The 25776-nt window shown below is 43.2% G+C and overlaps 1 protein-coding gene across 4 annotated transcripts in view; it reads right to left on the bottom strand.

Moving 5' to 3' along the window:
- The window catches only part of REXO1 (RNA exonuclease 1 homolog), a 285055-nt gene that overhangs the window by 204818 nt on the left and 54461 nt on the right, over positions 1–25776 (bottom strand). For all 4 annotated transcript variants that reach the window (XR_013272222.1, XR_013272223.1, XM_077475823.1 and 1 more), the window contains exons 2-4: positions 22758–24223; positions 17378–17473; positions 3231–3468 (exon numbers count right to left, since the gene is read on the bottom strand). Coding sequence is in view for 2 of the 4 variants with exons in the window: in XM_077475823.1 (XP_077331949.1) it covers positions 3231–3468; positions 17378–17473; positions 22758–24223 (1800 nt within the window). In the remaining 2 variants the exon portion in view is untranslated. The remainder of the gene's footprint in view (positions 1–3230; positions 3469–17377; positions 17474–22757; positions 24224–25776) is intronic.

Genomic DNA, 25776 nt, shown 5'->3' on the forward strand with positions numbered 1-25776 from the left:
CATTCCCTCTTTCATTATTCATTCAGATACAGATCAGGGCACAGAGTCTTCAGTCCCTTTCTTGGCCTCAAAAAAGATATCGGGGTCGGTTTAGACCTCTGATATCTCAAAGACCAAAAATATTATATATAAAAAAAATTAAAAGAAAAAAAATAAAAATAAACACACACACACACACACACACACACACACACACACACACACACACACACACACACACTCTAATGCCCCTTTCCCTTGGAGCAGACTCCGTCAAGCAGATCCGCCTGCTCAGCGGGGGATCTGTCCACTAATCCCCACTGAGCAGGCGTATGACAGGTCTGTGTTCTCTATGTGGCAGTCGGATGCCATGTCTGTGTCTAGCAGATGGGACTAGAAGAGAATCTGATAGATGGATGGGGAATGGGATCCCCATCCGTGTGCTTTTAGCAGACCGAAACGGATGTAGGCGGATGCAAATGGACACATGTCCATTTACATCAGCCTCTCCATAGAGAACAATGGGTGAGCCCGCCTGCAAAATGGACAGGAGGACCAAATCGGTCTGCTTGTGTAAAAGGGGCCTAAGGCCTTGTTCACACAGGGCATACACCCCTGAAAAGGCCATGTTTACCTGTACAGGGATGCACAGCTGTTCCCTGCATCCCTGTGCAGGTGGTCCCACTGATGTAAATTGGGATGTAGCAACTGCGCAAACAGAGCCTTTGCTCCCGATTTGACATCCATATAGGTCTGGGTTCATGTCCCTGAGCGCACACTGTCTGCCTTCAGGGTCGTGCACCCACACAGATGTCAGATTGGGAGCAGCGGCTATGCCTGTGCAGCCGTTGCATCCCAATTGACATAAATGGGACTTGTCTACATGGGCACTTTGGTACGCAACATGTGAACAATGCTTTAGTAGCAATTTAGCAGAAATTTAAGTTATATTGTGTTTTTGTGCAATAATTATGATTTTAGAGTATTTTTAGTGAAAACAGCTATTTGATGAACATTTGCGCAATTATTGCAGGGCCCAAAAAAATTAGTAGCACTTTTATTTCTACGGGTTATGTGCTTTCACAAAATGTATGGTTGGGAGGGATATTTTAAAATTCTGGAAGCTGTAAGTGAAAAATGGTAACAGCCGGATTTTTAGAGTAAATTGTTCTTATTTGCAGTTTTGCATACCTTCAGTTTTTTTCATTTCACAAAACGTGCAAATATTTGTTATTTATTAACTTAATACAGTTCTTAATTTTATATTTAGCAGGGATTTTGTGAATTTTGCCATCTATGAATCCACTAATGATTTAAGTGTAGTGTATTTTTACCAAAAATATAGTTTGATAAACGTGCGCAAATATTGCGCTGCCTTAAAAATCAGTAGCACTTTCTATTATCTTTTTTTATTCTACTGGCCGTGTGCTTTGAGAAAATATATGAAAAATTAAAACCTCCAGATTTTTTGCGTACGTCCTATTTTCAATATTTCTCCAAAAATTTACAAATATTTGTTAAATCAATGCAGGTTAAGCTTTTACATTTAGAAGCAACTTGGCAAGAATTTTGTAAAATTTGCCATGTTTGTATTTGCTAATAATGAATTTAGTTAATTTTTACCAAAAATATTGTTTGGGTAAACATTTGCACAAATATTGCGGGGCCTTAAAAATCAGTAGCACCTTCCTTTTATTCTACTGATCCTTGCGTTCAGAAAATAAATAGCTTGGGGAATATTTTACAAACTCTGAAAACGAAGGGAAAAATTAAAACCTTCAGATTTTTAAAGAAATTTGGTTAATTGCGTTTTTGCATACGTTCAATTTTCAGCATTTTGCAAAAAAGGCGAAATTTAAAATTTACAAATATTTGTTATTTATTAACTCAATACAGGTTAAGCTTTTATATTTAGTAGACATTTTGTAAAATGTGCTGTGTTTATATCTGCCAATAACGAGGTTAGAGCATTGTTAGCAAATGTATTGTTTTGATAAACATTTACAGGCAATAAAATCAGTGGCACCTTTTTATTCTACAGGTCATGTGCTTTCAGAATATATGGTCTGGGGGGGGGGGGGGGGGGTCTTTAATAAACTCAAAGCCGTAAGTGAAAAATAAAAACCTTTTAGAGAAATTTGGATATTTACATATTTGTGTATGTTTCATTTTCATCATTTCGCAAAAAGGCGCAATTTTACATTTACAAATGTTTGTTATTAACGCAATACAGTTTAGCTTATATATTTAGTAGGAATTTTGTAAAATGTGCCATTTTTATCTGCCAATAATGATTTTAGTGTATTTTTTATAATGAAAATATTGATTGGACAAACATTCGCGCAAACCTTGTTGTGTCCTAAAAATCAGTAGCACCTTATTTTTATTCAACTGGTCATGAGCTTTCAGGAAATATATGGGTCTTTTACAAAGTCTGAGAGGGAAAAATTAAAAACCAATAAAAAAAATTGCAAAAATGGTCTGTCCAACCAAGTTTAAAAGTGAAGTGCAGGGCCTGGCAGCGAAAGTAAAAAAATAAAAAAAAATAATAATGGGTAAATGCAGATAAAAGGGCAAACTGTTTAGGCCCCTATAAAGGCTCTCAGTTCCTAGTCTGAGCACTGTGGGTCGAAGTTGGATGCAGCTGCTAGGAGAAGTGTCTACTGGAGTTTAGAAGCCTTCTGGAGCAAATAAGTTCAGGAGTCCCTGATGAAATGAATCTACAAACAAGGTAGTGTGTCTAACAAGCCCTTCCTACTTCTCAGAAGTGTGTACCGTAAGTGGAATTCTCAGAAAACGTCACCCGGGAAAAATAAAAAAAATGAGTTCCTGATGCGATGTGCGTTACAAGCCCAAAAATGAAATCAAATCCTTATTTGTTGTCAATAACATGGTGTGGACGGGTCACAGGCTTTGTCACACCCTTCCAGCCTGTGTCTTAAAATAGGGAGGTAAAGCCTCCATCAAATCTACATGTAATATCCCACCCCACTTTTTAGCTGGTTAGTGGACATAGAGGAAGAGTGAGAGAGGGGGCTGTTATTGACCCTTTGCAGTGCAGGCGCAGCTCTACTTGCAAGGGATCATTTTTAAGCTTCCTGGAGCTGGGCTTTAAAAATGGTTGTTGTTTTGCTCCTGGTTTGAGCACTAACACAATCTAGTTTTCTGACAATACTGGGTTACACATAGGTTTATGTTTAATTTAGGGATCACTGGCATGTCAAACATACAAATATTTAATTTCAGTTTACCTGGCAAAAGCAATTGACAAGTGGTGGAAGACTGAGGGGCTGGAACACGAGAGATTCGTTTTGCATCTCCTGGCAGAGACAGGGGGGACTTCTGAACACTGCTTTTCAGTTGACTGGATTTCTGCTGAGACATAAGTTGTGCAGCCTGCTCCTGTGCCTTCTGAATTCTCTGATAACAAATCTCTTGTGGCGTGGGACGGCGATATGGACGGACAACATGTTTACTGGATAAATCAGCCTGGTGGAAAAAATAAATAAATACTAGCAAAGTTGGATAGATTCTCTGAGCAAAATTTTAGAAGGATGGTGGTTGAAAATTTATTTTTGCCCTGTAAGGACCATGTCAGTTGGTTTATTATGTAGCAGCAATTTCTCACCTATGCAAATCATTAATGCCAGCTAGTAACAGTGAATTGTAGCTAGCCAAATAAATTGCTATAGTCACTGCTAATTTGTTGCCAAAAAAGTGATTTAACGCAACTATAGGTCTAATTTGTGTTACGTGATTACAATAGCAAATCACTTCTACAAACTGCTCTCTTTCAGAGATTTGTAGCCAATGCTGTAGATGTCTATGCATTGTGAGCAATCATCACCAACATGAAACACTGCACAAGTTACTTGCTAAAATAATCACAGTTCTTTTTTATGCAAAAGAAGAGGATAGCTGCACATAATATATCTCAAAGGCCAGACAATTTAACAAATCTTTAAATTTTTTTAGTCAAAAAAGTTGCTCTTCAAAGTCAACGCGAACAAGAAAATAAAATAAAAAAAAGGTATCAACCCCCAAAACGAAGCAAAAAACAAAAAACTAGATGCCACATGGCAAACTATTGTAAGTTAAAGTGGTTGTAAACCCCATTCATGAAATGTGACCTGAGCACATATCTGTAGTGTTTACTTATCTCTCTCCAAAGCTCTGAGTTCCAGGTCTTTCTCCATTATCAGCATAACTTCTCGCAATTTCTCAGACACAGGAGATAAAAGCAGCTGCAAATGTGTGCCAGGGAGGGAACTTAGAGATAGACAAGCAGAGAGCTTCTCTATTCAGACTGCAGCTCTGCAAGTTTCTTCATTCCTCTGCCTATGTGGAGATGGTGGGAGGGGTGTGCCTTTCCTCCAATCAGCTCTCACACAGTGTATGTCGAGACTCCCTTCCCACTGCTGAAACAGGAGGAAAGATTTGTAACACGATGTGGTGCGCTGTCTATAGAATGTGGAAAGGGAAAGACAGCAGATAAAAAGGTAAAAAAGTATGTGGGGGGATTTGTTTCATCTCTGTGTATCATCTGACGCTATTCATTTCACTGGGTATAGGATAGGCTTTACAACCACTTTGAACATGGTAAACCACAAATTATACAAGTTGCACAGGCTAAAAAGCGGGCGTATAATAAACTGAACTGTTTTATGAAACATGTTACGTTGATCCACTCAGAACTTTGTTGCCCTCAATGAGAACATGCAAGATCAGACCAAACAGTGAAACGTCAGATGGTGTTATCTGTGCGTTTGTACCATGTGAGTAATTCAAAGTACGGTACTAAAGCAAGTGGTATGTTAGTATTTTCGCACAGCAGAAGCATTTTCAGAAGTCAACAGAAATTGCAACCTCTGTCTCTCTGATGGTATGCTTCAATTAATGCAAATTTTACTACAACTATTTTTTTTTTAAAAAGTAAAAAATGTAACCGCTTCAGCCCCAGGAGATTTTACCCCCTTCCTAACCAGAGCACTGTGTCGCTTTAACTGACAATTGCATGGTCGTACAACGTTGCAACCAAACAAATTTTTTCCCCACAAATAGAGCTTTCTTTTTGTGGTATTTGATCACCTCTGCGGTTTTTATTTTTTGCGCTATAAACAAAAAAGAAATAAAAAAAATCGAAAATTTTGAAAAAAAAAAACGCAATATTATTTAATATAATAAATATCCCCCAAAAATATAAACAAAAGTTATTTTATTTTTTTCCTCAGTTTGGACCGATATGTATTCTACTACATATTTTTGGTACAGAAATTGTATTTTTTTTTTTTTTTTTGCAATCAGCGTATATTGATTGCGTTGTGCAAAATTTACAGCGTCTAAAAAATAGAAGATTTTTATAATTTTTTTTTTTATAAGTACTGGTGGCGATCTGCGATTTTTTTCGGTACTGCAACATTATGGTGGACACAGACACTTTTGACACAATTTTGGAAGCACTGTCATTTATACAGCGATCAGCGCTATAAAAATGCACTATTTACTGTGTAAATGACAGAATCAACCGGTCCCGTGGGCACGGTCACGCTGTACGTGGTAGCTGCTAGCCCCGTCTCTTAAAGGGGACGTACAGGTACGCCCATTTACCCACCACTGCAATCGTCCCGAAATTTATTGGCATGCAGAGGTCGACAAGTGGTTAATGCATGCGTTTATGCTCCCTAAACCGTGTTGTTGCTTTAAATACTGATCAGCGGGAGCCTTGAACCGTTGTGCTCTATGTGATCGCAGCAGTCTAGCTCTCCAGTATTCCATCACAGGGCAGTTTTTATACTTTTAACCACTTAAAAAACAGGCCTTTTTCTGGATTTTTTTTAGCAGAGACCCCAGAGAATAAAATGGTTGGTGCTGCAATATTTTATGTCATTCTGTATTTGCACAGGTCTTTCAAACTCAATTTTTTGGGAAGAAACATTTTATTCATTTTCTTTCCATGAAAAAAAGTTAAGTAAAAGGTAGCCCAATTTGTTGTATAATGTGAAAGATGATGTTACGCCCAGTAAATAGATACTAACATGTCATGCTTCAAAATTGCACATGCTCGTGTTATGGCAACAAACTACGGCACTTAAAAATCTCCATATGCGATGTGTAAAACCAGGTTACCAGTTTAGAGTTACAGAGGAGCTCTAGTGCTAGAATTATTTCGCTCGCTCCAACGATCGTGGCAATACCTCACGTGTGGTTTAACCAGTTCCCAACCAGTGCACGCCGATGTACGTCGGCAGAATGGCACGGGCAGGCATATTGGCGTACAGGTACGTCCAATCTTTATTGCCGCCCTGCCATCATGAGCGCGCCACCAGTCGGGATCCCCGCGAGTGTGGTCGCGGGTCCCGCGGACTCGATCGCCGCGGGCATACCCGTGATTGTCTCACGGGGTGTCTGAATGGAGAAATGCTGTTGTAAACAGCATGTGATTGGAGCAGAGATCAGTGTTCACTAAATGAAAGCCCAGCCCCCACAGTTAGTAACACACCCCTAGGAACACTTAACCCCTACACTGCCACCCACTGGACACTGCCAGTGTCATTTACACAGGAATCACTGCATTTATATAGCAAAAATGTGTCAAAAATGTCCGATGTGTCCGCCATAATGTCGCAGTCACAATAAAAACAAAAAAATAATTAAATAAAAAAAATTAATTATTTTTTTTTTTTTTTTTTAAATCGCTGCCATTACTAGTAAAAAAAAAAAAAAATTTAATAAAAATGCCATAAAACTATACCCTATTTTGTAAACGCTATAACTTTTGCGCAAACCAATCAATCGCTTATTGCGATTTGTTTTAACAAAAATATGTAGAAGAATACGTATCAGCCTAAACTGAGGGAAAAAAAAAATGTTTTTTTTTTTAGATATTTTTGGGGGATATTTATTGTAACAAAAAAAATGCGTTTTTCAAAATTGTCGCTCTATTTTTTGTTTATAGCGCAAAAAATAAAAATCAAATACCACCAAAAGAAAGCTCTATTTGTGGGAAAAAAAGGACGCTAATTCTGTTTGGGAGCCACTTCGCATGACCGCGCAATTGTCAGTTAAAGCGGCGCAATGCCGAATCGCAACAAGTGGTCTGGTCTTTGACCAGCAAAATGGTCCGGTCTGAAAGTGGTTAAACACCATTTACATATGTAGGCCTGACTTACATATGCATTCGCTTCTGCATGCAAGCTCGGAGAGTCGAGGGCGCTTTCATTTTTTTCTCTCATTTATTTTTACACCATCCCATTAAATTATTGATTATATTTGGACCAATTTTATTCCCATTACAAGGAATGTAAACATCCCTTGTAATAGAAATAAGCATGACAGGTCCTATTTATTGCAGGAGCTAGGGGTCAAAGACACCTCAGATCTGACATTTACACTTAAAGCAAAAACAGCATTGACAGCTGAAAATTGATCTGGGCAGGAAGAGGGTAAGCGTGCCCAGTATTGAAGTGGTTAAACAAAAAACTGAAGTCTTTAGTAGCACTTTAAGCTGACATTGCAAACAATTCCAATTCCTTACCGCACCTTGGGTACCGAATGACGGCAACAGCGCGGACCTAGATTTCCGGGACTACGTCTATTGACGTCGTCCCGGTTACGAGCGGCCTGCGCGGCGCGCTCTGTGATCGGCGAGTCTATGAGACTCGCCTGATCACCAATCCGTGCAAGGGGTCGATCCCGACCACTTATCACGTGATCAGCTGTCAGCCAATGACAGCTGATCATGTGATAGAACGGAGCCGGTAATCGGCTATTATTCCTCCTCGCGCTGACAGCGCGAGGAGAAAAAAAAAAAGCCGATCACCGGCGGCCGTGATCGGGACATCAGTCCCGATCACGGCCAGCAATGCAAGGCACCACATGCCACCTGCCAGTGCCCACCTGCCTCCCGCAGTGCCATCCTGAAGGATAAATAAAAGTAAAAGTAAGTGCCCCCCGTCTGTGCCCATAGTGCCCACAGTGCCACCCACAGTGCCACCCAATCTGCCTCAAAGGTGCTGCACCCCAGTGCCGCCCATCAGTGCCCAGCAGTGCCGCCCATCAGTGCCCAGCAGTGCCGCCCATCAGTGCCCATCAGTCCCATCTATCTGTGGTACCTATCAGTGCCCATCCGTGCCACCCATCCGTGCCACTTATCCGTGCCACCCATCCGTGCCATCTTATCTGTGCCCATCAGTGCCCACCAGTGCAGCCCATCAGTGCCCACCAATGCAGCCCATCAGTGCCCACCAATGCAGCCCATCAGTGCCCACCAATGCAGCCCATCAGTGCCCACCAATGCAGCCCATCAGTGCCCACCAATGCAGCCCATCAGTGCCCACCAGTGCAGCCCATCAGTGCCCACCAGTGCAGCCCATCAGTGCCCACCAGTGCAGCCCATCAGTGCCCACCAGTGCAGCCCATCAGTGCCCACCAGTGCAGCCCATCAGTGCCCACCAGTGCAGCCCATCAGTGCCCACCAGTGCAGCCCATCAGTGCCCACCAGTGCAGCCCATCAGTGCCCACCAGTGCAGCCCATCAGTGCCCACCAGTGCAGCCCATCAGTGCCCACCAGTGCAGCCCATCAGTGCCCACCAGTGCAGCCTATCAGTGCCGCCTTATCAGCGCACTTCAATGAAGGAGAAAAATGACCCGTTTGCAAAATTTTATAACAAACTATTAAAACATGATTTTTTTTTTTTTTGCATCTTTTTTTGTTTGTTTAGCAAAAAATAAAACTCCGAGCTGTAACTAAATACCACCAAAAGAAAGCTCTATTTGTGGGGAAAAAATGATAAAAATTTCATTTGGGTACAGTGTTGTATGCCCGCGCAATTGTCATTCAAAGTGCATCAGCGCTGAAAGCTGAAAATTGGTCTGGGACTGAGGGGGGTTTAAGTGCCCAGTAAGCAAGTGGTTAATCTTGACCTTAGGTTATATATACCTTCAGGAGAGGACTAGGCAGAACATGTAAAAAAAGCAAAACTGCACAGTACCACCCAGGGGGTGGGCCTACAGGCTATAACCCCTCACTCTGCTTCCAACAGCTCAGTTCGTCAAAAAGCAGCACAAACATAAATAGGAGGGGTGGGTGCTGTGTCAGTCAATGAACTTCAGGATTTTACGGTGAGTACAAAAATCCTATTTTTTTGTACTCCCCCTGGTCCAAAAATCCTATTTTCCCTTTCATTCATTAACAGACAGCACCTTTAACCACTTGCTTACTGGGCACTTAAACCCCCCTCAGTCCCAGACCAATTTTAAGCTTTCAGCGCTGATGCACTTTGAATGACAATTGCGTGGGCATACAACACTGTACCCAAATGAAATTTTTATCATTTTTTTCCCACAAATAGAGCTTTCTTTTGGTGGTATTTAATTACAGCTGGGAGTTTTATTTTTTGCTAAACAAAAAAAGATGCAAAAAAAATAAAAAAAAAGAATCATGTTTAATAGTTTGTTATAAAATTTTGCAAACAGGTCATTTTTCTCCTTCATTGAAGTGCACTGATGAGGCGGCACTGATAGGCTGCACTGGTGGGCACTAATAGGCACAGATAAGGCGGCATGGATGGGCACGGATAAGGCGGCACGGATAAGGCGGCACTGATAAGGCGGCATGGATGGGTACCACTGATAGATGGCACTGCTGGGCACAGATATGTGGCACTGGGGTGCAGCACCTTTGTTGAGGCAGATTGTGGGCACTGCTGGGTGGCACTGACAGGGGGGACACATTTTTTATTAATGTGGCAAAGCAGGGGGCAAGTGGGCACTGGCAGGGCTGGCCGTAATCGGGACTGATGTCCCGATCACGGCCGGCGGTGATCGGCTCTTTTTTTTTCTCCTCACGCTGTCAGCGCGAGGAGGAATAATAGCCAATTACCGGCTCCGTTATATCACATGATCAGCTGTCATTGGCTGACAACTGATCATGTGATAAGGGGGTCGGGATCGACCCCTTGCTCGGATCGGTGATCAGACGAGTCTCAGACTCGCGGATCACAGAGCGCGCCACTCATGCACGGGACGACGTCAATAGACGTAGTCCCGGCAAAGGAGATCCGCGCTGTAGCCGTCATTCGGCTTTAGCGCGGGTCTCAACTGGTTAATCTTGACATTAGGGAAGTCCCCAAGCAGTGTAAAAAAATTTATATAATTATATATATATACACACACATACATACACATTTTCTTGCTGTTCCCGCCCCTCTATATATATATATATATATATATATATATATATATATATATATATATATATATATATATATATATATATATATATATATATATATATATATATATATATATATATATATATATATATATATATAGAGGGGCGGGAACAGCAAGAAAATTAACTCTACCCACAACAATCAGAACCACCTCCAAGGAATGCAAAGCAACCTCTTTCAGATGTGGCGGCCGAGGACATAAGGACGGAAGCACAATGTCCACAAGCTTTCGAAGAAATGAAGGCTGTGGATGCAGCACCGCCTTATCCTTGTGGTGGACCAAGTAGGGAGACTTGCATGACAAGGCCGCCAGCTCAGAAACCTTCCTGGCAGATGTAATAGCCACTCGAAAAACTACTTTCTGAGAGAGCGTTAATAAGGGAATCTCCCTAATGTTTTCAAACGGCGGTTTCTGAAGCACCGAGAGCACCAGATACAAATCCTATGCAGATAGCAGTGGTCGAACTGGAGGGGCCCCATGTTGAACCCCCTGAACAAACGTACTCACCAATGAATGAGTCACCAAAGGTCGCTGAAAAAAGAAAGCCAAAGCCCATACCAGCCCCTTAATGATTCTTAAAGCAAGTTTCTGATCCACTCCTCGCTGAAAAAACAGCAGGATCCTGGAAACTGAGTATGTGCGCGGACGCCACCCCATCTCCTCACAAATGGAGATGTAGGCCTTCCACGTATGATGATAAATCTTCTGATAAGATGGCTTCCGCACCCTCAGCATAGTGGAGATTACCGATTCCGAAAGACCTCGGTCCCTTAGCACCTGACTTTCAACAGCCATGCCGTTAAAATCAGCGACGGTAAAGCATGATGAAGTATTGGACCTTGCGACAAAGTCCTCTCACATCGGCAGCCGCCAAGGAACATCCGCCACCATTCGTACTATGTCGGCTTATCATGGACGCCAAGGCCAATCTGGGGCAATCAGAATCACCGGAATCCCCCTCGGCCTCCACTGTGCATAGCAGACGTGGTAGAAGTTTGAGTGGGAAGGAAGGCATAAAATCACCAATAATGACCCCATGGAGCCACCAATGCATCTGCCGCGTCCGCCCAGGGATCTTTTGACCTGGCCACAAACCTCTGTACCTTCCGATTGAGTTGGGAAGACAAGAGATCCATCCAGGATGCAGTGACCATTCCCCCTGGTCCAGCAGCTGACGACTTAGGTAGTCCGCCTGCCAGTTTTCTCCACCCGGAACGTATACGGCCAACAGAGCCGGCGTGCGCTGCTATGCCCACCGCAGGATGTGAGCCACCTCTAGTGCTGCAGCCGAGCTCCCTGTTCCTCCCCTTGATGGTTGAAATGCGCCATCGCCGTGGCGTTGTCAGACTGGATCCCGACCGGATGCCCCTGCAGCCTCTGTGACCATGTGGAGAGGCACCGCCTGATCATCTGAAGCCCCAGCACATTGATCGGCAGGCGGGATACTTCTTGCGTCCAGCGACCCAGGACTCGCATGCAAAAAACAAAGCAACTACCATCTGCGGGACACCAACAACTTCACAGTAGCTTGTCCGAAGGGAGAAAGACTCTTGCCTCTGAGGAGTCCAGAAGCAAGCCCGGGTACTCCAGGCGTCGAGTCGGCACCAACACGACTTCTGGAGGTTCAGTACCCAAACTCCCGAAGATTCTGTATGGTGATCACCACATCCTCCCTTAGTCCTGAGGCTGAAGCTGCTCGCAGAAGGAGGTCATGCAGGTAACCCACTTTGCAATCCCTCGTTGCCTTTAGCAATGCCAGAATTGAGACGAGCACCTTGGTGAACACCCTTGGTGCCGACGCTAGGCCAAAAGGTAGAGTTACTAATTGGTAGTGCTCGTCCCGGACCGCAAATCGCAGAAACCGCTGATGCCTGACGCATATGGAGACATGCAAGTATGCATCCTTGATGTCCAAGGACGCCAGGAAATCCCCCTGGAGTGCAGCGACCACGGAGCAAACCGATTCCATCCTGAACCGTTGTACTGTCACAAAGCTGTTGAGGGCCTTGAGATCCAGGACCGGACAATCCCCCCCCCCCCCCCCCCCCACTTCTTTGTGACTACAGATTGGAGTAGAATCCCTGAAACCTTTCCTGAGTCGGCACAGGTGCTATCATCCCGCGCGGCAGCAGGTCCTGTACTGCCCCAAACAGGGCTTCCTGACGAGAAGGAAGAAGATGAAGGTTGGAGAGAAAAAATCAGTTTGGTGGACAAGAAAGAAACTATCTTGTATCCTGATGAAATCAGTCCGCAGACCCACTGGTCAGAAAGTAGGGAGGTCCACAGAGCTGCAAACTCCGGAAGGCAACCCCCCCCCCCCCCACCCGAGAGTTGGGGCGGGGGTGAAACCTTCACGCGGCAACAGATTTGCTCGCAGGTTTGTTCGGCTTGTGAAACCAGGGATGCTTTTGTCCCTCAGCGGGCACCTTGTCAGACTGGGAACGCTTACCCGCCGACCCGAGCGGACAAAAAAACAAAACAAAAAAAAACGCTTCTGTGCGGAAAAGGAGGGCCCTTGCCTACAGCATAGCTCCTTACCCTTCCTGGACTGTGGGAGCAATGTACGCTTTCCTCCAGTAACATTCCTAATAATGTCATCCAGCGAGGCTCCAAATAGCCTCTCCCCCTGGAAGGGCAAATCCACCAGAGCTTTCTTGGATGCCTGGTCCGTAGCCAAATCAGGCAACGTAGCACCACAGCTGATACAGAGGCTCTAGAGAGCAAAGGGGCTGTATCTAAGGCTGCATCACAGACATACTTCAGGCTCTGCACCAACTGATCTGCCAGTTGCACACAGACCGGGGAATCCTGTTGCTTCTTCGACTCACAGTGCAACAATTTAGCCCATTCAGTAAGCGTCTGTGACACCAGGGCCGTGGCTAACACTGGCCACGATGCTGACCCCCACCACCGTAAACATGGACCGGGAAACCACCTCGGCCCTTCTGTCGGCAGGGTACTTGAAAGCAGGGGTCCCTTCCACCGGAATCGTAGTTACCTTATTTAACCTGGATACCGGGGGGGGGGTCAACAATCGAAGGAGATGTCAATTTTTTCAGGAGACTCTCCTCAAAGGGATAATGCAACGCCATCCGTCTCGGGACCGAAAAGGCCCGCTGCGGACTTCCCCACTCCTTGTAAATAAACTTATCAAAATAACTAAGGTAGGGAAACACCTTAGCCGTGCGGGCCGGCTTGTGTCCTCCATCTTTAGGGTATCCCACACTGCAGCGATAAGTGCTCCTACTAGCGCTTTTTCCTGCGCCAACCCGGAGTAATCTTCACTTTCCGAACGGTCCTGGTCCGCATCCTCTGAAATGTCAGAACAGAGTCTGAATCAGAACTTAGAAGACGGTGGGGGGAGGGGACATTTTTTACCACCCTTGCGCCAGCATGCCGCTTCCACCCTGGCAACAAAGGACTCCAGGACCGCCGACAGAGCGTCCATAGGCACCGCATGTACAGGGGAACCAGTTGCAATAACAGGGATGTCTGGGGAAGAAGCACAAGCTTCTGACGCCATGCTGAGCCACTCTCGCCAGGAGAAGGAGAAGAAGAAGAAGAAGAAGAAGAAGAAGAAGAAGGAGAAGAAGAAGAAGAAGGAGAAGGAGAAGGAGAAGGAGAAGGAGAAGGAGAAGGAGAAGGAGAAGGAGAAGGAGAAGGAGAAGGAGAAGGAGAAGGAGAAGGAGAAGGAGAAGGAGAAGGAGAAGGAGAAGGAGAAGGAGAAGGAGAAGGAGAAGGAGAAGGAGAAGGAGAAGGAGAAGGAGGAGGAGGAGAAGGAGGAGAAGGAGAAGAAGGAGAAGGAGAAGAAGGAGAAGAAGGAGAAGGAGAAGGAGAAGGAGAAGGAGAAGGAGAAGGAGAAGAAGGAGGAGAGACCCCCTAGGTCAACCTCCCAGGGAATGCCCAGCTGCTCCATCCTGCTAAGACAGGTGGAACCATACTTAACCCTCCTGCAGGGACTGCTGGACGCATTTCACGGACAGACCCATCATCCGAGCAGTACAGGGTGGCTGTCGGCCACGGCACACTGGCACGAATAGCAGTAGCCTGGTCATATGTGTGCCCCGAAGCATATAGCTCACTGGCTGCCCCTGGATCAGATGGGGCATGTCGTGGCGTACCCATCGCGTAGTTGAGGTCTGCTCACGCCTTGGGCGGTACTTTGCAGTTTTACTGTTTTTACATGTTCTGCCTAGTCCTCTCCTGAAGGTGACGATATAACCTAAGGTCAAGAGTAAAGGTGCCTTGTCCGTCAATGAACGAAAGAGAACGTAAGTGAACAATTGGCGTTAATAGCTGGTCAAATCGCATTTGGCACAAACGACTTCAAGAAAGTACTTTAGGTAGCACAACATGATCAGGAGAAATTTCTGATCATTCCTCTTTACAAAACTGCTTCAGCTTAGACACATGGATTGTTGGATGTCTGGTGTGAATGGGTCTCCGGAGGTCATTTCAAAGTATCTCTATGCTCTTACTGGGCCACTCCAAAAGGTTATTTTTCTAAAGCCAGTCTTTGGTGGATTTACTTCAATGCTTAGGGTCATTCTCCTGCTGCATCACCCAACACCCTGGCATTATCCTGTAGGATATTTTGGCAAACTTAGGAATACATTTTCCTCTTAAAGCGGAGCTCCACCCTAAAGTGGAGCTTCCGCTCATTGGAACCCTCCCCCCCTCCGGCGCCACAATTGGCACCTTTCAGGGGGGAGGGGGGTGCAGGTACCTGTACAGTACAGGTATCTGCACCCACTTCCGGCATAGATATCTGCAGAATCTACGCCCCTTTCCACAGAATCTACGCCCATTTCCGAAGGTCCCCCGCTGTCTGCTGGGAAACACACGGATCCCAGAGACAGCGGGGACCATCCTTATTGCGCAGCGCGACTCGCGCATATGACAGATGGATGCCTAAACACTTTGAGATCACTTTGTATCCCTTTCCTGCCCTATGCAGATGAGCTACACTTGATTGTACGCCTTCAGAGAGCTACTTCTTTTGCGAGGCATAGTTCACATTATTTGATGCTTCTTATAAACATCAATATTAAAATGTTTGAGTATCTTTTATCAAAGTAAACCATGCCACCAAACAAATTTTATTAACCACTTAAGGACCGCCTCACGCCGATATACGTCGGTTCCGAGCTCCGTGACCCAATCGGTTCACAGAGCTGAAGAACGGGGAGGGGCAAGTGTAAAACAAACCTCTGCCCATGCTTCCTAGTTGCCTGTCACTGATCGTCTGTTCCCTGTCATAGGAGACGACGTTCAGTGATGTCACACGCCAAGCCACACCTACAGTAAGAAACACACATTAGGTCACAATTAACCCCTTCACTGCCCGCTAGTGTTAACCCCTTCACTGCCAGTGGCATTTTTACAGTAATCAATGCATTTTTAATCGCACTGATCGCTGTATTAATGCCAATGGTCCCAAAAATGTGTCAAAATTTTCTGACGTGTCCGTCATAATGTCGCAGTCACACAAACCCCCCCCGCTGATCATGGCCATTACTAGTATAAAAAAAAAAAATAATAAAAATGCCATAAAACTATCCCCTATTTTGTAGACGCTATAACTTTTGCACAAACCAATCAATACACGCTTATTGCGATATTTTTTTTTTTTTGGGGATATTTATTATAGCAAAAAGTAAAAAATATTGAATTTTTTAAAAAAAATTTGTTTATAGCGCAAAAAATAAAAAACCACAGAGGTGATCAAATACCACCAAAAGAAAGCTCTATTTGTAGGGGGAAAAAAAATGGACGCCAATTTTGTTTGGGAGCCATGTCGCATGACCACGCAATTGTCAGGTAAATCGACGCAGTGCCTAATCGCAAAAAGGGGCCTGGTTCTTTGGCTGCAAAATGGTCCGGGGCTTAAGTGGTTAATTGTACTCCGAGCGAAAACTATTGTTTCGTATAGCTTAGTAATTAGGCTATGGGTTCACTTACTTTTTCCTCCTCTGCTGGTTGTTTAACCACTTCCCGACCAGCGCACGACGATGTACGTCGACAGAATGGCACGGGCAGGCATATTGGCGTACATGTACGTCCAATATTCGTTGCCGCCGTGCCATCGGGAGCGCGCCGCCGGCATCCCCGCGATCGTCTCACGGAGCGGCCGAATGGAGGAAATGCTGTATAAACAACATTTTTCCATTCTGCCTAGCAACTAGTAAAGCTGATCTCTGCTCCATGTGATTGGAGCAGAGATCAGTGTACACTAAATGAAAGCCCAACCCCCCCACAGTTAGTAACACACCCCTAGGAACACTTAACCCCTACACTGCCACCCACTGGTTAACCCTTTCACTGCCAGTGTAATTTACACAGGAATCACTGCATTTATATAGCAGTGATTACTGTATAAATGACAATGGTCCCAAAAATGTGTCAAAAATGTCCGATGGGTCCCCCACAATGTCACAGTCACAATAAAAATCGCAGATCGCCGCCATTACTAGTAAAAAAAAAAAAAAAAAAATTATTAATAAAAATGCTATAAAACTATCCCTATTTTGTAAACGCTATAACTTTTGCGCAAACCAATCAATAATCGCTTATTGCGATTTTTTTTACCAAAAATATGTAGAAGAATACGTATTGGCCTAAACTGAGGGAAAAAAATGTTTTTTTATATATTTTTGGGGGATATTTATTATTACAAAAAGTAAAAAATAATGTGTTTTTTTCAAAATTATCGCTCTATTTTTGTTTATAGCGCAAAAAATAAAAACCGCAGGGGTGATCAAATACCACCAAAAGAAAGCTCTATTTGTGGGAAAAAAAGGACGTTAATTTTGTTTGGGAGCCACGTCGCACGACCGCGCAATTGTCAGTTAAAGCGACGCAGTGCCGAATCGCAAAAAGTGGTCTGGTCTTTGACCAGCAAATTGGTCCGGTCTGAAAGTGGTTAATGGGTGTGTTCAATAAAGACAGAGATTATAATAGTTTGTGTGTTATTAGCTTAAGTACACAGAGATTGTCTATTGTAATTTATAAGATGATTCCATCACATTTAATGACAAATTAATGGGGGGGAAAAAAGTAAATTCCAAGGGGTTTACGTATTTACTGTATCTGGGGTCCAGTGTATACAACCAAGAATACGTTTTGGCATCAACTGACTCACAAAAAACAAAAACAAAAACCTCACATGATTGGAATGATTAACATGAGAAATCCTTTTCTTCTGTCCGGGGAGTGGTGCTGTAAGGTTTTGTTCAGATTTCTCTGCATCATCTTCATTCAGCTGGGAAAAAAAAAAAAAATTGTTATAACATGCACTTGGGTTCCTGTGTGATACATTTGAAAAGCAGGAGGGAAATGGGAGCCATTGAGAAAGGTATAAAAATAAGACAGACGTGCCATCTGTGCTTCTGGCAATGGACCAAACAAAAAATTTGTTACTAGATTCAGACAAAATATGCAACAGAAAATACAGGGGTTTTACCACAAGAATTAAGAGACCACAGGTGATTGATACAGTACTGTAAAATTGATGAACAGCAGGACAATTTTACATCAACTTTTTATTCAAGGAATGTTACATTTAAAAACAAAGCCCTCCTGAGCTGAGATCTCAGAACTGCAGCGGGCTCTCATCTTCACTTGTCTTGCTTCTGGCTCTGTGACTGGCCAGGGCTGCGACGACGTCACTCCCACGTGGGAGCTGCCAATTACAACACAGAGCTCGGAAAGAATGGCATGGCTGGCTAAGTAGGGTGTGGAACTTTACTTCCACTTTTAACTTTCATGTAAAAAGGACCTTTTCGATACATAAAAAGGCAACAAAATGAACTGCTTGCCATCCGCCCACCATCAAATGATGTAGGGGCAGTGTGGCTCTCATTCTGGGACGAAGTCCCATAGCGGCCGCTCTGGTGTGCAGTAAAGCATTCACGGCCATGCTGTGCTGCTAAGACACGGTGCTACCCCGATCTCTGTACAGAGCTGCGGCTCTTTAACCACGTGATCGGCTGTGTACAATCACAGCCGATCACATGTAAACACGAAAATGCCAGTAATCGGCTCTCTTCGCCTCACACTGACAGGGTGTGTGACAAGGAGAGCCAATCAGCGGCATCTCCTCGTAGGGGACATCAAGACATGTGATCAGGGCCCTGATCATCAGTGTCCTGATTACAAGAGTGCCACCAATCAGTGATGCCAGTCAGTGCCGCCTATCAGTGCCACTCCTCAGTGCAGACTCATCAGCGCACATGCATGAAGAAGAAAAAAATTACTTATTTACAAAATCTATTGACAAAACTAAGAAAAAAAATTTTCTTTTTTTTAAAACAAAAACAACGAACACAGCAGTGAATACCACCAAAATAAAGCTCTATTTGTGTGAAGAAAATTACAAAACTGTCACATGGTTATAGTGTAGCACGACTTCACAATTGTCAAAGTGTGACAGCACTGAAAGCTAAAAATTGGCATGGGCAGGAAGGTGGAGAAAAGTAAAAAAAATAAAATAAAAATTCAAATAACTCATGGGAGGGAAAAGGGCAAAAACATGGGGTGGCAATATTGGAAGTTCTAAAAATTTTGGAGATTCCAGAAATGCTCAAAGATGAGTATGGTTCAAAAAGGATCAAAAATGACGAGAAGCTAGGGGGCGTAAGCTGCTGAATAACTATATGTCCGCGCCTGCATGTCCACATAGCAGTGATACTGAAAAAGTTTGTACTATCTTCAGCCACCATCATCGCCACTGTCATGATGCGGTTCAGTATCTGGGCCCATACTAAAAGACGAGAAGTATTTTCTAGTGGTGGGAAACCCAGGCCACCAACGGACGAAACTGACCCAGGAATCACCAACAAGATGTGACCCCAGGAAAGGCATGAATATCAGAGATACACATTGAGCTGTAGGAGATAAATACTTTCTGCCAAAATAGTAACATCAGGTGGCAACCCCACCATATACATTACCAAAAATATTGAGACGCCTGCATTTACATGCATATGAACGTTAATGGCATCCCAGTCTTAGTCCGTAGAAGTCAATATTGAGTTGGCCTTTACAGCTATAACAGCTTCAACTCTTCTGGGATGGTTGTCCACAAGGTTTAGGAATGTGTCTATGGGAATGTTTGACCATTCTTTCAGAAGCGCATTTGTGAGGTCAGGAACTGATGTGGGCAAGAAGGCCTGGTTCGCAGGCTCAGCTCTAATTTATCAGAAAAGGTGTTCTAATCAGGTTGAGGTCCGGACTCTGTGCAGGCCAGTCAAATTCCTCCACTACAAACTCGCTCATCCATGTCTTAATGGACCTTGCTTTGTGCACTGGTCCAAATCATTTGGTGGAAGGGGCTAAGAATGATCAAGGAATCATTAGCTAGAGCTAATGATTCCTTGATGGAATCATTAGCTCTAAGGGTTATGGGCAGAAGTTTCATGACAAGAACATAAGGCGGATCAGAAAAGGGCAGCCTGCTTGGGTTTTATTACGTATAGTGAATGGTTCTCATAGTAAGCGGTTTGATCTTATTCTGACCGATGGGTTGTGGTAAAGAGCAACTATCATGCACTAGGATATCCCTGCAACCTATTTTTTATTTTTCTCAGAAAAAAGTTTTTATTGAATATTTCAGTTTAAAAATCGTATGAATAAATTCTAGTTCCAACATCACATTCTGTGTACAGTAAGTTTATATTTCACATTGCAACACCACTTTCTAGTATAGATTGTCTGCAGGATACAGTATTATTAAGGACTCCTTCGCTCTCCTGAGCCCACTGTACCCATCCCCGACCCTCCTCATGGCCCTGTAATCTGTCCAGAATAAGCTCCACCGGGGCTAGGTCCGGCAAGCTCAGCCAAGGCGACCACTGAGCCTCAAATTAGCTCTGTCGTCCTCTGTGTTGGAATATAAACTTTTCCAGCCGTAATGTGTCACTCATCTGTCCTATCCAATCTCTAACCGTGGGGGGATCTGCCGCCTTCCACCTTCGGAGAATGAGCAGGCGTGCCTGGAACACGGCTCTTGCTATGGGTGGTTTTAGAGTATCATCCAGAGGGAGGTCGTCTAGGATACCTAGGATGCATGGTTTGGGGTCGGTCGGGATGGAGACTGAAAAAGCATTGGTAATGGTTGTCATGACCCCCGTCCAGTATAGATGTAGTATGGGGCAGCGCCATAGCATGTGGATCAAGTCCCCGTGATCCCTTGCACATCGAGTCTAATCTGACCCCCTTTCTGGCCAGCCCTGAAACCTATTTAAATGTAGAGGCTTCAAGGAACTGCCAACTGACCCTGTCAAATCCCTTATATGTCAATGGTTAAGAAACAAACATAGTGAGATGTGTTAGAAATGTGCATGACCAATAATATCTAGCACTTGCTTCTCTAGATTAGATAAAGCCCAACGTGATCACCGTGAATTAGGAATGGGAGATAATATTGCAGGCGGTTAGCAATAAAAACATTTTTTTATTGTTGACAAGGGAAATTAGCCGATAGCTCCCACAGTTAATCAGGTCCTTACCGGGTATAGGGAGGAGAGTGATCTGGACCTTAAGACTTTGAGAATGGAACAGACAGTTCAGGGAGACAGCATTGAAAGCCTTTGTAGGAGTAGGCATTCGGTGGTCTCAGAATGTTTTATAAAATATTACAGAGCAGTCATCAGGGCCAGGACTTTTATTGGCCAGCAGGGAAGAGAACGGGTAACAGCTCATTTTTACTGTTCTTACACTTAGTTTTTCAGATCTGGGTATTGCACCATTATCTGATGATCACAGGTTCAATGCTTTATAGGATTCAGTGCAAAAATAAATGAAAATGGTGTTGAAGCCAACCTTGCTGATTTCTCCCCAGGCCTCGTTTGGAGATAAACATGGCAGCGACGTTGGGTAAAAAACACACGTCAATTTGGATAACCTGATTTGAGAGTGTGGGGAAATCCCCCCAATGGGATACAGATGGCAAAAAAATAAAACTGACAGCATTATAATCCCACCCTACGCTAACCAAACTGGAAAAAATAAATAAAAATACGTTTTGCCTTTAGTTCTACTTTAATGCTTGGAACAGATTTTCCAGTAGAGCTGGTGTCAATCAACAGTAAGTGAATGGTTGGGACAAACCGTTCTGAACTGCCAAAAAAGGTTACAAAAGTAAAAATTACAAATTAAACATTTCGATTTTTTTCTGCTGTCTCTCTCGAATGTTTTTATCTCCAGAGTCGATGGCATTTAGACAATGAAATGCCTAAATTTGTAATTTAAAGAAACTCACAAAAGTTCAGTAAACGTGCAAATAAACACCTATCTAAAGAAGCCTTAGCATAAGACTCATGTCTCACACTGATAAATTAGGAGCAGTTACAAATTTGTGCTCTCCAGCCTCCTTGGACCTTACTACATCCTCTGTTACATAAAGTGAACTACTACTTTGTTATCAATTTTCCCTCCTCCCATTTGTCTCTACACTTCACAAAAAAAAGGTAGTAGTGGAGAAGGCAGTCACAAACAGGACCAAAAATAAAACCAACCAAAACATCTTGGCAATAGCATATTTTCCAGTGTTTTATCCCTTTAAAAATGTTACGAGTACAGAAGAACATCTGCCAGAAATCAAATGTGCTCATAACTTCCTGTTTGGCTGACAGCACAGTGCCTTTGCTGTAGAGAAATTCAAAGCATCATCATCAGCTCTGCTTGCTGAACAGAGAACTTCTACCCCACCCCCTGTCCCATTCCACATGCACAGGTCAATTCCATTCCCCAGTAAAACCATGCTGCTTCCTTGACTTCCAACAGCCAGTGTTCTGATAAAATGTTGAACCCGGAAGAATATCGAACCAAGTCAGTTCCTGTGACATGGAATCGGCTGTTGTAGAAAACCACACGCACTGTGCATGCGCCCCACATCATCTGCACATGGCGTCACGGCTGACATCAGGACACTGCATGTCAAATTCGTTGACGGATTGCCAATTCGTCGGACATATTTATAGGACTAAACTAAGCTTATATAGCAAAATAAAGTATTTTCAAATCCGTCACACTCTTTTCACATTGAATTTCAAAAGCAGCAGTGTTCTGTCAGATTAGCAAGCCTGTTAGAGCTGCACAATTCCCTCTGCTTTTAAAATTCAACATCAAAACAATGTCACAGACTTCTAAATACTGTTTTGCACTATATAAGCTGAGTTTACTGTTAAAAATAAGTGTGGAATGCAAGACTTGGGTGGGTGTAAAAAGATGTCCGTTGCCCCCCTCTGTCTGCAGGCTCAGTATGGCAGAGTGCGGGGTGTCAACGAATTTGACATGCAGTGCCTGGCAGTGTTTTCCTGACGCACTGCGCATGCGCAGATGACACGGCGCGCATGCACATTCCATATAATGCTCAATTTCAATAACTTACATTATTTTTGTTTACGTAGGAATGTGATTAGAGAGCTTTAGAGCTCATTCACACTAGCCTGGACTCAGTTTTTAGCGCATTGGCTGGTGTCCGTTGTGTACCAGCAATGAGGAGCAGTGCCCATCGTAACATATAATATAATGTAACACATTACCTGCTTTCCTTTCCTTCCTTTATCTTCAGTCTTAACATCCTGAGACTCATTAAATACTCTCAGACATTCCTCCATTGGGTCAGGGTCCGAGTCCAAGTTTTTTTCAAGAATTGAATAGTCTATTTCTGAGGAGTCCTGAGAAGATGTAGAACTTCTACGGGAGGAGCTTGTAATCCTCTCTTTACTATTCGTAACCTTTCCACAATGAGAATTTCTATTTATACAATTTTTTCTCCCTTCTTCTTCACTGCTTTCATCACCAAATAAATCCACGTGACTCAAAGTTCTCTGCTTTGTTCTAGTTTTTAACACCCTTTCCGTGGGTTCTTTAGATTTTACATCTTTAACTTTTACATCTTTAACTTTACACTTTACACTGTTATCTCCTGCTCCACGATTTGATTCTTTAAATGACAAATTAGCCTTTTCCTTTTTGGCTTTACTTTGACTTTCTTTGTTCTTAACTGCTGAAATGTCTGTATTCAACCGGGCATTCTTTTCAGATAGTACGCTAGCTTTTCTTGTTTTTTTATCACTTTCCAACTTTCTGTTTTTTACAAATGCTATTTCAGACTTTGACAAGCATTTTTTTTCTTTTAGCCCTTTACTAAAGGGTTTACTCTTGTCTGGATCTGTACACATTGGTGGCCCAGTAACAATTTCTCTCTTCTCACTTTTGGGATCCACAAGGCTGTCTTTTTTAGCATGCACTTTGCTCTTGCACTTTTTAAGTTGTTCAACATCATCTACGTTAGAATGCACAGAACAATCAATCACTGCCTGAGCAGATTTATCTTTAATTTCAGTCCGCAAGGTGCTTTTATTAAGTGACAAGGGAGAACCAGAATCATCGTCCGAGTCAGAAAACGTAGCTTCTAATAGCAGATCAGAGGATTCCCTACGTACCTTCTTGGCATGAGGAGCACAACCTTCATCCAGTCTCTCTCTAGAGCTTTTAGTTACTTTTTGACGTGTAGCTTTGTTTAAAAGTCTAGCAGAATAGTTTGACATGGGATCGTACTCCATATCTGTGGAAGGCTTTGAGTTATCAATAACATACTTTTTGACAATACGTTTTGGAATTGCTGTTGGAATATACTCCATGGAACGGCTTTTATTTGTTTCATTTTCACAATCATCAAGCGTGTATTTGCATGGTTTAGCTGAATGAGACAGCAATGTGGGATTGTAAGATAAAGCACTGCTTCCTGAGCCAACTGGACTGTATTCTAAATGGGAATTGACAGACTTGACAGATCTTTTTTGACTAGGGATGTACTCTTTTATCTCCAGCAGTTCTTTATATTTTCTCTGCTCTCTTTCCACCTCACTCTTGACTTCTTCAATGGCTTTATTAACTCTCTCAAGTTCAAGAGTATCATTGCAGGTCTCATGAGCAGCCCCAGAGAAGTCCTCATCCGAACAGACAGGAGCAGGTGGAAGTTCAGGGCTATAAGGATCATATTCTGCAAAAAAAAAAAAAAAAATTATATTATAGGTTAGTAATATTTTCTGTATGAATTCTTTGTTGTAGCTAAAAACAAAAACAAACAAAAAAAGAAAAATCGCTCCAACTATCAACCTGTCAACATATGCTTTAGCAAAACAGATGGGCAGATAAAAACAAATACATTTCTTCTATTAGATTTTTTTTTAAAAAGGTTCCTTTATTTGGCAAATAGTAACTTTAGAACTTGCCAAATAAAATGTTTCCTGTCCAGTTAATTATGCATCAATATAAAAATGGGAGGTAAGCAATACGAATATTTAAATTTCAGTCATCCTAGAAAACTATATACACATTGGTGTCTCTCATAACATAGTTGATTCATCCATTCCTCGAGAAAAAAAAAAAAAAAAAATGATGAAGAGTCATGCCAATTCTAAGCCAAGCATCAAGAAGGAATAATGAACACTGAAGAGAAGAAGCAAACTTCACTTGAACTGCTCTCTTCTTAAAAAATTGAATTTCCACATTCATATTATACATATGCATGTTATGCTATACAGGAGCCAATACGGCTTATATAAAAATATATTTCACAGCATATTCAATAAAAAATATAAAAAAAAAAAAAAAAAGCTGATAAAATCGTTACGTAGATTTGTGTTTATTGATGTACACCAATAAAAAAAAATAGTGCAATTATTCTGAAATGTGTCTTGTGTATCCGTATCCAGGAACGACGGGACTAGAAAACGACGTCCTATACACTGCAATGCAAACTTCGGCGTGTAAATCCTTTCTGAGCATGCGCGGAACTTAGTTTGACGAACAAGCCTACACACGAGGGGACTGTTCGCTGAAACAAAGTTTCAGCGGACAGTTTTTCGGAAATTCCGAAAAACTTTGTTCAGCAGACTGTTCGCTGAAACTGTCCGCTGAAAGCCCACACACGAGCGGACTGTCCGCCGAAACACTGTTCAGCGGACAAAGTTGAGCGAACAGTCCCCGCGTGTGTACGCGGCCTCAAGGCTCCTTTTCTGTTTTTTTTTTAAACATAACTAATACATACCTTTGTGCAGTTGGTTTTGCGCATAGCAGCCTGGATCCTCTTCTCAAGTCCCTCTTTGCTGCTCCTAGCCCCTCCCTGTGAGTGCCCCTCAGCCAGCAGCTTGCTACAGGGGGCACTCAAGCTGAGTCAGAGTTCCGTATATCCATTCAGACAAGGAGCCCCTAACCTGGCCCCACCCCCTCTCTCCCGATTGACAGCCACGGGAGCCAATAGCGCTGTTGCTCTGTCTCAGGAGTTTACTGGATGGCTAAGGGGATCGTGGACATCACTGGAGAGAGAAGGAGCTCAAGTAGGTAACCGGGGGGGCTGCTACACACAGAAGGTTTTTTTATCTTAATGCACAGAATGCATTAAGATAAAAAGGCTTCTGCCTTTACTACTCCTTTAAGCCTGGTACACAGTACAAAGTTTTTTCCTTCAACCCAGCGGGCTGAATGAAAAAAAACTGACAGATCGCCCTACCAACACAAGCGATCTCTCCTGTGTTTTTGTATACACTGATC

The sequence above is a fragment of the Lithobates pipiens genome, unplaced genomic scaffold, assembly GCF_037356315.1.
Source record: "Lithobates pipiens isolate NorthernLeopardFrog02 unplaced genomic scaffold, aLitPip1_a1.2 Scaffold_13, whole genome shotgun sequence".
In the NCBI taxonomy this organism is placed as follows: Eukaryota; Metazoa; Chordata; class Amphibia; order Anura; family Ranidae; genus Lithobates; species Lithobates pipiens.